A 12,402-nucleotide genomic window follows, 5' to 3' on the forward strand; every position below is an offset into this window, starting at 1 on the left:
CCGCGCCTACGGGTCTAATTATATACGAGATGACGACGCGCCTGAGGGTCTATATACGAGTTGAAGACTATAGACACGTAGGAGTGTCCATAGGCTTCTACTCGTCGGGTCTACGCACGTTTTAAAGCCGCGCCTACGGGTCTAATTATATACGAGACGACGACGCGCCTACGTAGGAGTGTCCATAGGCTTCTACTCGTCGGGTCTACGCACGTTTTAAAGCCGCGCCTACGGGTCTATATACGAGTTAAAGCCGCGCCTACGGGTCTAATTATATACGAGATGACGACGCGCCTGAGGGTCTATATATACGAGTTGAAGACTATAGACACGTAGGAGTGTCCATAGGCTTCTACTCGTCGGGTCTACGCACGTTTTAAAGCCGCGCCTACGGGTCTATATACGAGTTAAAGCCGCGCCTACGGGTCTATATATACGAGTTGAAGACTATAGACACGTAGGAGTGTCCATAGGCTTCTACTCGTCGGGTCTACGCACGTTTTAAAGCCGCGCCTACGGGTCTAATTATATACGAGACGACGACGCGCCTACGGGTCTAACTATATACGAGATGACGACGCGCCTGAGGGTCTATATATACGAGTTGAAGACTATAGACACGTAGGAGCGTCTATAGGCTTCTACTCGTCGGGTCTACGCACGTTTTAAAGCCGCGCCAACGGGTCTAATTATATACGAGATGAAGACGCGCCTGAGGGTCTATATATACGAGTTGAAGACTATAGACACGTAGGAGCGTCTATAGGTTTCTACTTGTCGGGTTTACGCACGTTTTATAGCCGCGCCTACGGGTCTATATACGAGTTAAAGCTGCGCCTACGGATCTAATTATATACGAGATGAAGACGCGCCTGAGGGTCTGTATATACGAGTTGAAGACTATAGACACGTAGGAGTGCCTATAGACTTCTACTCGTCGGGTCTACGCACGTTTTAAAGCCGCACCTACGGGTCTATATACGAGTTAAAGCCGCGCCTACGGGTCTAATTATATACGAGATGACGACGCGCCTGAGGGTCTATATATACGAGTTGAAGACTATAGACACGTAGGAGTGTCCATAGACTTCTACTCGTCGGGTCTACGCACGTTTTAAAGCCGCGCCAACGAATCTATATACGAGTTAAAGCCGCGCCTACGGGTCTAATTATATACGAGATGACGACGCGCCTGAGGGTCTATATATACGAGTTGAAGACTATAGACACGTAGGAGTGTCCATAGGCTTCTACTCGTCGGGTCTACGCACGTTTTAAAGCCGCGCCTACGGGTCTAATTATATACGAGATGACGACGCGCCTGAGGGTCTATATATACGAGTTGAAGACTATAGACACGTAGGAGTGTCCATAGGCTTCTACTCGTCGGGTCTACGCACGTTTTAAAGCCGCGCCTACGGGTCTATATACGAGTTAGAGCCGCGCCTACGGGTCTAATTATATACGAGATGACGACGCGCCTGAGGGTCTATATATACGAGTTGAAGACTATAGACACGTAGGAGTGTCCATAGGCTTCTACTCGTCGGGTCTACGCACGTTTTAAAGCCGCGCCTACGGGTCTAAGTATATACGAGATGAAGACGCTCCTACGGGTGTACTTATATATGAGTTGACGCCGACACACCAGTTGGTCTTGATATCGACGAGTTGAAGCCAGGCCAGCTGGTCTAGATATAGACGATGCATGTTTTTCGTTTGATGTAAAATTTCCTTGATTGTGATTTTCTTCTGTGCGATATTATGTTGATGGGTTTCTATGTTTATCCCATTAGATCTTGAACCCTGAATCCCCTGATTCACAAAGGCACACACACACATTGTACACCCAATAAAAATTCATTATAAACTCATTTGTTATATTTTTGTATTGTGGATAATTGTTCCAATTTTCCCTTTGTTCTGTTTCGCCCCGGTCAAACATTTCCTTGATCAAGGCAACAAATGTATTGAATTGAGCAAGGATTAAGCCATTTTCATGGTATTAAAAATAGTACGAATTTGTGGGACATGACATCCTTTCATATCGCCAATATTGTATTGGACTTGGCAGTTTAATAGATTCCTGTCAAGAAAGAACAAACAAAATTCTGTCAAAAATTCAAATTTTGTGGGAATTTGGACTCACCAATTATGCCCATAATTGCCGGTTCGCGATTTTGTGTCTGATTTCATCCAACACCAATTATTTCTCCATGACAATTCATTTTTTCCGACACATTTCTTTTTAATGACAATTGTCTTTCACAAATATTACGACGAACAATCTTTCCATAATTGTGAAGAAATTTGCAAGCCACCAAACAATGGAGGAGGCCATGGAGTATTCCAACATCATAGTTTCTTTTCCGCCCACAACATTAGAGCACAAACGCCAACTTCCTGTTTCGTTGCTTGAAAAGAATTTATTAATAACAATCCTTGTTTTTCTGCTTTTAAAATTGTTCCAGCCATTGACTTTTATTGCGTTTTGAAATTGATGGTTTTTGTTGTTTTTTCGCGGTTATTGTACTTTGCTAAAGTTTTTGAAGTTTGGCGCTTTATTATTTTAACGAAATTTGAAATGATTTGATGTACTTACCCCGATTTTCTTCCTTCCGAGTTTTTGCTGCTGCCGGTTCAGTTTTAAATTTTCACAAATATAAATTGTCAAATATAATTTGATAGGGTATGTTCAGTGTGATAGGCAATTGGAATACAGGGTTACCGTGTTGTTCGTAAACAATACATGTTAATTAAAATAAAATAAATTAATATATTTTTAAATAATATTTAGGGGGCCTATCTAAGAAATGAACGTGGATCTCTAGGGGTTATTTTTAGTGGCCTAACAAGCAATAAACGTGGATTCTAATAATATATTTTTGGACGTTTACCGCAGCAATAAACGTGAATGTTTTATGCATATTTTTGAAGATGACCAAAGCATTAAAAGAGGGATATATATTTATACCCTACACCACAAGGTGGTCAGGGTATTATGTCTTTTTTTTTGAAGACACATCAGCGTAGTACACGTGAATTTGTAAACGACATGTTGGGAATCTATCGGAGTAGTAAACTTAGATTTTTTAGAGATTACCAGAGCAACAAACTTGGATTTGTAGGGAGTCTACTACTACTACCCTGATTCACAAACACACACATTGTACACCCACCACTCTATTGAGGGTATATTAACTTTGTTATTCCCCGTTGTATCTCCTCGAAACATTCATAAGTCGGTATTTTGAGGATTTCAGCAACATCATTCACCGGAATCATTTCAAATTTCGTACTGGAAGTTCCTAATAGGTACTACAGCCTATGACAAAAATATTTGTATGCAGGTCCAAGTCTTCGTATAGCCCCCATTTAATGATATCTCCCGATATTTGATATTTTGATGATTTCAGCAACATTATTCACCGGAATTGTTTCAAATTTCCTACTGGAAGATCCTAATGGGTACTACAACCTAAGACAGAAAATTGTCTGTGCAGGTCCACGTCTTCGGTACCTCCCGATACTCCGTATTTTCATGATTTTTGCGACATTATTCACCGTAATTGTAACAAATTTCGTATTTGAAGTTCGTAATGGGCACTACAGCCTATGACAAAAAACTTTGAATACATGTCCACGTCTTCGTGTAGCCCCCAAAATGACGGTACCTACCGATATTCTGTTTTTTGATGATGCTAGTCACATTTTTCAACGGAATTGTCTGAAATTCCACATAAGGAGTTCCTTGTAGGTACTTTATCCCCTGGAAGATCATCTGTATAGGTCCACGATTTCGTATAGCCCCCATATAACGATGCCCCCGATATTCGGTGTTTTGACGATTTTAGCCATTATAGCCGGGTGGATAAATGTAATCGACCGTTGGTTTTTGCAGTATAAATGAATTGGCTGTTGTTGAACTAGACTTGGGTTGTTTTTTTTTTTGTGATTGTTTATTGCCCTCAAATGGATCTAAATCATTCAATGAAGAGAAATTATTAATGGGTGTGGTTGAAGCCGTTGTACTCATGTTCGCTGTGGAAGGTGGTGGTAATTGATGATTCATTACCAACGGATTGGCACTATTCATTAGAGATGATAATATATCCGGTGTGGCCGAATTGTTGTGGGAGATCCTAGATGAAGAAACAAAAAAATATTAATATTGACATTCAAATCGATATGGGTCGATTACTTACTTCAACTGCTCTCTTGGTTTGTTGTTTTGTTGATTGGTTGTTATTGCTGAAGTAGAACTGTTAGGCTTATTTACTGGTGGCTGACTAATTGAAAATTTCGAAAACATATCATCATCATTCGAAGGCGATGTGACTTTGCCCGATGAACCTTTCTCCAATTCAGCAGCCAAAATTTTTGCAGCATCTTTGGGTCTGAAATATAAGGAATAATTAATAAAATATGAACATAAATAAAAAACAAAATTAAAGATAGTTGGACAAGGAGTGTTTTTAGACGAACACAGACCAGCGTGTCTAAATATAAATGAACTAAAGCCAGGTCAGCTGCTCTTTATATAAACGAACAGAATCCAGCTCAACTGGCCGATATATACACGAGCTGAAGCCAGTTCTGGAAGGCTATTCATAGACGAGGCCAAGGAGTATATTCATAGAGGAGCTGCAGCCATGCCATGGATTCCATTTATGAAAGAGCTGAAGCCGCGCCTGAGGGTCTATTTATAGACGAGTTGAAGCCGCTCCTGCGGATCTGTTTATAGACGAGATGAAGTCTCGGCTGCAGGTCTATTTATAGACAAGCTGAAGCAGCCACACCACCTGGTCTAGAAATTGATAAGTTGAAGCCGCCACAGCAGCTGGTCTAGGTATACGCGATTGATTATATGCTTGGCGGAAAGTATGGACGAATAACCACAAATTTCGGAATTGTGGCTTCGCAGTAAAATTTCTTTGGTTTGATTTTAATCTGTTTCTGATTATGATTATCCCATTACATTTTTCGTCGGCTTCGTTTATATATAAAAACTGCAGCCTTATCAAAACAAAGGAACACATTGTACACCCAACATATATTCATTATAAACCCACTTGTTATCTTAAATATTGGCTTTAGGTGGGGTAGGATATGGTCACAGTATTCTTTTTGGCTACTCATTTCGGCAATGAGCAAGGCATTGGGCAAAACGAATGGGAGCATAGGTGAATTGACAAATTCCTTGACCAAATATGGTAGGATTGAATAGAGATTGACACGCGGTAGTGTGGGTATTATTTGTGGTAAGCCTTTGTAGAATTTGGATTTTTGTAAGTTATCCCATTGATAGAGGGAATCTAAATAGCTAAGGGTCTTCACGCCAACGTCATGGAAATAGGTTACCTGAAAAATGGAAAAAGAGGAAAAATTAAACAACTTCAACTCAGGAATATTAAAGATTATTTTTCAAGAAATATAAAAATCATTATGGTGGATTCCTTAGAACATATTCTGAATGGTTATCAAGTCCTAAAATAATACACTTTTTCCATACAACATTACTACACCTTTTACATAAATTCATCTCCTCCCTCACCTCTTTAAGATCATGCAACTTAGGCCTCAAATGAGGACTGGGTACAGCATTCATGGGTGGATACTTGCGCTGATTCAAATCGTTGGCATGCCTTCGAAATGCACTATAGTCCGAACCGAATAGTTTCAATGGTTTTCCAGCATAGATGATAAAAATCAGAATACCCAAAGAAAACAGATCACTATCCGTAGAATTAATATTATTCAAGGCAATTTCCGGTGTCGTATATTCCAAACTTGGCTGGGCTAACATATGCATAGATGTCGAATATTCATTGCTTGGTCAGTAGGGTTTACCATCCGGCTGAGGTTGATTGGCAACACAGAAATCAAAACCAAATAATTTCCAGCTACGATTCTTAATAATCACAATTGTTTCTGCACATACATATATTACGATGAACAATCTTGGCATCGTTGTGTAGAAATTGCAAACCATCAAACAGCTGGAGCAGGCCATGGCGTATCTCAACATCGTAGAGTTTCTTTTCCGCCCTCACTTGATCGCCCACAACATTAGCCAAGGAAGCAAAAACTGGTTCTGTGGCAAAGGCCAATGAGTCACGACTCTCCTCCAAAGGATGTTGCACCGTCAAGACATGAGGATGGCGTATCTTTGTCAATTGTTGTACACCTCTGCGTAATGTTTCTAGAATTGCTTCGCGGTCCTCCTTGGACCATCGGTCCAAAGCTTTCTTTTCGAACACAAACACCGACACTTCCTGTTTCGTTGATTTCTTGTATCCGTTGTAGACTTTCCACAGCAGACCCACCCCAGCTGTGCAAACTTGATCGAGCACTTCATATTCTCGGGTAACGTTGTTTCCTGGCAGGACACCCGATAATTGTGAAACGGTGGTGTGTACTGTTGAATAGAATTTATTAATGACATCCATTCTTGATTTTCTGTTTTTTCTTTTATTTTTCCACCAGCTGTTAACTTTTTATTGCGTTTAGTAAATGAATTGTTTTAGTTGTTGTTTTTTGTGGATATTGCACTTTTGTTACACGTTTTTGGGCTTTTCGTTTTGTTATTTTAAGGATATTTGCAATTTTTTTATGTATTTTCCCAGATTTTCTAGTATTTTTTCCTTCCTCTCTGTTTTTTCTCTGTTTGTTGGTTTACGTTCAGTTTTTCACAGATATGAATTGTCAAATTCAATGTTATGGGGTATGTTCAGTGTGTTGGGCGATTGGAGTATAGGGTTACCGTGTTTTTCGTGAGCACAAGATTTCAATGATTTAAAAAGAGCACATATATTTCTAAATAAAATTTGTGGGGATTATCTGAGGAATGAAAGTGGACCTTTAAATATTATTTTTGGTGGAGTCTACAACAGTGGATGATAATAATAATTTTTTCAGTGTCTACCAAATATACGTGAATGTTTCGTGGATATTTTTGGAGATTACAAGAGTAATAAATGAAGGAAGTTTATCCTACACAAATGCTGTTGCTGGCTACCAGAGAAAGTCAATCGATAAGCGCTAGATTGGGATGTGCGACCCCACAATTTTTTCAGTGCCTTTGGCTGCGAACTTATTAATTCTACAATGATTTTCAATCAAAGCAAATAACGATAGCCTATCTTTTTAGCTTCACAAATTATGGCAATGGCACTTTCTCGGGACAAACAATATAGACAAATACCATCAATGAGTAAAGCATTTGGTAACTGCTCCACTCGGAGACCTGCTGGTCCATTGTGTTCATCCCAATGAAGAAAATGGAAGAAAGAAATAATGGTGGAAAAAAGTGATAGGAGATATAGTTATAAGGGCGATCCACGGCTAGAAATCTTGCCGTGTTGTCTTTAACCACTTAAGTTTTCTGGCTAATTGAAGAATTGCTGTAGGGTCAGTGTTAAAGGACGAAGACAAATCATGTGACACCTGTTCCTCCTCCAATCTGTGTCTCACGTTAACGAGTGCTGGACAGTTGGCTCAATTTCTTCTTCGTCTTGACAGATTCTACAGCAGTCTATATCTTCACTGTCCCATTTCGTAGTCATTGCCCTCACCTGGCAGTGACCTGTGATGATACCCACCACAAGTCTTAAATCAAATTTAGACAAGGACAGTAGCGACTTTGTTCTTTTCTCCAAGAGTGTGGGAAGGATTCTTTGGGAGATGCTGCAGCATCTCCTTTCGTCCAGCCATTTTTGTTGAATTCTCTCAGAGTCGTGTCTATGGATTACTTTAGGAAGGGGCACAGGGGTGGTTTGACTGAGTTCTCAACTTCAATGGTAGCTGATTCGGACCATAGCCAAGCCATTTCGTCTGCAGTCTCGTTGCCTGAAATATTGTAATGACCAGGAACCCAACAGAGCATGTATTTTCCAGGGATCTCCTGCAGTCCAAAACAACTCCAACACTTAATGGTAGACGAGTTTAAGGCTTTCAGTGCCACTTGACTATCGACGTATATAGTCAACGGACTGCTAACCTCGTTGTTCCTCGTGACCAAAAAAGTATATGTTTTTTTTTGAAAGCAAAGGTTTCCGCCTGTAATACGCTACAGTTGTTTTTAAGCTTACATGATTAGCGAACATTCCATCTTTGAACCGTCGGTATAAACAGTTATGCCTCAGAAAAGTGGATTGTTACGGGCCCAGGCGTCCCCGTCAGGTATGTGGATGTCAGGTGGGTCAAAGCTCAACCGTGGTGAAATATTATAACTTGTGTTGGCTTTCACTCCCACATTCCTTACACGCCCTACAAGAATGTCCAAAGGATTGACTACGCCATAGGTTTGGTTCTCTTGGTCGAAGTGCACACCTAATTGCCTGTTCCCCTACGTGTATGCTTAGTGGGCCGTGCTCTTGAAGGCACCCGTTATTAGTCAATGTCAATATGCCGTAATTAAGATGATTTCTTCAAGGAATGCCATCAGACGAGAGTTCCATAGAGTAGAATGGGACGAACAATGGACTCATACATCCATTTGCCGATGCTGAAATTATCCGATTTTTTACCGATCACTTTTAACGAGTAAAATGGGCCAGGAAGCGTCATCGGTTTAGCCCTTTACGTAATAAAAAAGGTTGGCGGCTGAATGATTGATGATTCCGAAAACATATCATCGTTTGATGTTGTTGTTGTAGCTGTAGTACGTGTACAGGGCGAGATGAAAAAACTGCAACCAACTTCAGAAACCCCACTCCTCCGACAGCTGTTAAAATTATGCCTTCTTTACAAGTGTACAAAAGCATTTTGGTGAGAATTTTCCAGGAAAAAAGTTATTCGTGACAGAATTCAAGCGTGATAGTGTGATTTCTTTTCATCAGCAACATCAGTAGAAATAGTTCGAAAAGTAAAGAACCAAACTAATCGAAATCCGCGTCGCAGTGGCCGAAAAATGGCTCATGAGCTGAACATATCGCAATATTCCATTCGGTAAATATTGACAAATGAGCTCAGGGTAAAGCCATTGAAATTCCAAAAAGTGCAATAACTTACAGCGCAACAGAAAGAAAATAGACTCAACAGAGCTAAAGAGTTGCTTTGCTTGGCTGAAAGTGGTGAACTGCCGAATTTGGTTTTCTCCGCTACCGGCGACAGAAGCGAAATCGGCCTGTACGAGCCGCTTTTACTGGCATCCTTGCCTGACTCCAGTAGCGGAACCACCCGGCCCATTTTCCAGGTTTCGGGCACTATGTGGATTAGACAGCACTATGTGGGCTAGCGACAGGTTGAGAACTTTCGTTAAGCACTTGACTGCCGATGTATACAGCAGCATTACCATTGAGATTCCGTCCGTGTCCCACACTTTGGATGACTTAGCGTTCCGGATTGCATTTGCAACATCACCCATCGTAAACTGTGGTGGTTTCTCCTCGGCGGGAAGGGATCTGATATGACGTAGTACTCTTCGCTTCGCCCTTTCGTTTTCGGTGTGGTCGATATCACGCTCGTTTGCTAATCCCGCTGCCTCTGCTGGGAAGTTTGGTCTTATCTCGGGTATTCGACTAGCAGGTGTATAGCGAGCTTCTGTAGCTGTGATGTAGTTTCGGAAAATCATTTCTGCAACCCGACCATCAAAAGGGTTGGGCAGTTCTCTGAAGCGGCGGTTGCTGCATTACGAATGAATAAGTGAACTCGCTGGGGACTACGTTACTGCAGCACGTCGCAACATAATCCCTTTCAACAACATTCCATGTGATTTTGGCCGACGGACCTCTCTCGAATTCAGTAGCCAAAATTTTGAGCAACATCTTTGGGTTGGGAATAGAAAAAATAAACGAGAGCCAGCCCAATGTGTCTAGATATAGACGAACTGAAGCCAGGCCACTAGGTCTTCATAGAAACGAACAGAAGCCAGCTCAACTGGTCGATATATAGACGAGCTAAAATGAAGACGGGCATATGGATCGATTCATATACGAACTGAAGACGCGCCTGCGGGTCTGTAAATACGAGTTGAAGACTATAGACACATAGGAGCGTCTATAGGCTTCTACTCGTCGGGTCTACGCACGTTTTAAATCCGCGCCTACGGGTCTAATTATATACGAGATGAAGACGCGCCTGAGGGTCTATATATACGAGTTGAAGACTATAGACACGTAGGAGTGTCCATAGGCTTCTACTCGTCGGGTCTACGCACGTTTTAAAGCCGCGCCTACGGGTCTATATACGAGTTAAAGCCGCGCCTACGGGTCTAATTATATACGAGATGACGACGCGCCTAAGGGTCTATATATACGAGTTGAAGACTATAGACACGTAGGAGTGTCCATAGGCTTCTACTCGTCGGGTCTACGCACGTTTTAAAGCCGCGCCTACGGGTCTATATACGAGTTAAAGCCGCGCCTACGGGTCTAATTATATACGAGATGACGACGCGCCTGAGGGTCTATATATACGAGTTGAAGACTATAGACACGTAGGAGTGTCCATAGGCTTCTACTCGTCGGGTCTACGCACGTTTTAAAGCCGCGCCTACGGGTCTATATACGAGTTAAAGCCGCGCCTACGGGTCTATATACGAGTTAAAGCCGCGCCTACGGGTCTAATTATATACGAGATGACGACGCGCCTGAGGGTCTATATAGACACGTAGGAGTGTCCATAGGCTTCTACTCGTCGGGTCTACGCACGTTTTAAAGCCGAGCCTACGGGTCTATATGCGAGTTAAAGCCGCGCATACGGGTCTATATACGAGTTAAAGCCGCGCCTACGGGTCTAATTATATACGAGATGACGACGCGCCTGAGGGTCTATATATACGAGTTGAAGACTATAGACACGTAGGAGTGTCCATAGGCTTCTACTCGTCGGGTCTACACACGTTTTAAAGCCGCGCCTACGGGTCTATATACGAGTTAAAGCCGCGCCTACGGGTCTATATACGAGTTAAAGCCGCGCCTACGGGTCTAATTATATACGAGGTGACGACGCGCCTGAGGGTCTATATATACGAGTTGAAGACTATAGACACGTAGGAGTGTCCATAGGCTTCTACTCGTCGGGTCTACGCACGTTTTAAAGCCGCGCCTACGGGTCTATATACGAGTTAAAGCCGCGCCTACGGGTCTATATACGAGTTAAAGCCGCGCCTACGGGTCTAATTATATACGAGATGACGACGCGCCTACGGGTCTATATATACGAGTTGAAGACTATAGACACGTAGGAGTGTCCATAGGCTTCTACTCGTCGGGTCTACGCACGTTTTAAAGCCGCGCCTACGGGTCTAATTATATACGAGATGACGACGCGCCTACGGGTCTAATTATATACGAGATGACGACGCGCCTGAGGGTCTATATATACGAGTTGAAGACTATAGACACGTAGGAGCGTCCATAGGCTTCTACTCGTCGGGTCTACGCACGTTTTAAAGCCGCGCCTACGGGTCTATATGCGAGTTAAAGCCGCGCCTACGGGTCTATATACGAGTTAAAGCCGCGCCTACGGGTCTAATTATATACGAGATGAAGACGCGCCTGAGGGTCTATATATACGAGTTGAAGACTATAGACACGTAGGAGTGTCCATAGGCTTCTACTCGTCGGGTCTACGCACGTTTTAAAGCCGCGCCTACGGGTCTATATACGAGTTAAAGCCGCGCCTACGGGTCTAATTATATACGAGATGACGACGCGCCTGAGGGTCTATATATACGAGTTGAAGACTATAGACACGTAGGAGTGTCCATAGGCTTCTACTCGTCGGGTCTACGCAAGTTTTAAAGCCGCGCCTACGGGTCTATATACGAGTTAAAGCCGCGCCTACGGGTCTAATTATATACGAGATGACGACGCGCCTACGGGTCTAATTATATACGAGATGACGACGCGCCTGAGGGTCTATATATACGAGTTGAAGACTATAGACACGTAGGAGCGTCCATAGGCATCTACTCGTCGGGTCTACGCACGTTTTAAAGCCGCGCCTACGGGTCTATATGCGAGTTAAAGCCGCGCCTACGGGTCTATATACGAGTTAAAGCCGCGCCTACGGGTCTAATTATATACGAGATGAAGACGCGCCTGAGGGTCTATATATACGAGTTGAAGACTATAGACACGTAGGAGTGTCCATAGGCTTCTACTCGTCGGGTCTACGCACGTTTTAAAGCCGCGCCTACGGGTCTATATACGAGTTAAAGCCGCGCCTACGGGTCTAATTATATACGAGATGACGACGCGCCTGAGGGTCTATATATACGAGTTGAAGACTATAGACACGTAGGAGTGTCCATAGGCTTCTACTCGTCGGGTCTACGCACGTTTTAAAGCCGAGCCTACGGGTCTATATACGAGTTAAAGCCGCGCCTACGGGTCTATATACGAGTTAAAGCCGCGCCTACGGGTCTAATTATATACGAGATGACGACGCGCCTGA

At 42.7% G+C, this 12,402-nt stretch overlaps 1 protein-coding gene and 1 long non-coding RNA gene across 2 annotated transcripts; both read right to left on the bottom strand.

Annotated features, from left to right (window-relative positions):
• Positions 1-1,870: 1,870 nt before the first annotated feature.
• Positions 1,871-3,131, bottom strand: LOC109613278 (uncharacterized). Its single transcript, XR_002194888.2, has 3 exons — positions 2,603-3,131; positions 2,150-2,537; positions 1,871-2,086 (listed from the first exon to the last, which is right to left on the bottom strand). It is a non-coding gene; the product is annotated as an uncharacterized LOC109613278 (long non-coding RNA).
• Positions 3,132-3,683: 552 nt separating this feature from the next.
• Positions 3,684-6,754, bottom strand: LOC101898171 (SCY1-like protein 2). Its single transcript, XM_059130527.1, is given in 5 exon segments — positions 3,684-4,142; positions 4,206-4,397; positions 5,073-5,361; positions 5,555-5,938; positions 5,940-6,754. Coding segments are annotated over 4 exon segments (1,305 nt in total). The 5' UTR covers positions 6,450-6,754; the 3' UTR covers positions 3,684-4,142; positions 4,206-4,275.
• Positions 6,755-12,402: the final 5,648 nt, after the last annotated feature.

The sequence above is a fragment of the Musca domestica genome, unplaced genomic scaffold (genome assembly GCF_030504385.1).
Source record: "Musca domestica strain aabys unplaced genomic scaffold, Musca_domestica.polishedcontigs.V.1.1 76, whole genome shotgun sequence".
NCBI classification, from domain to species: Eukaryota; Metazoa; Arthropoda; class Insecta; order Diptera; family Muscidae; genus Musca; species Musca domestica.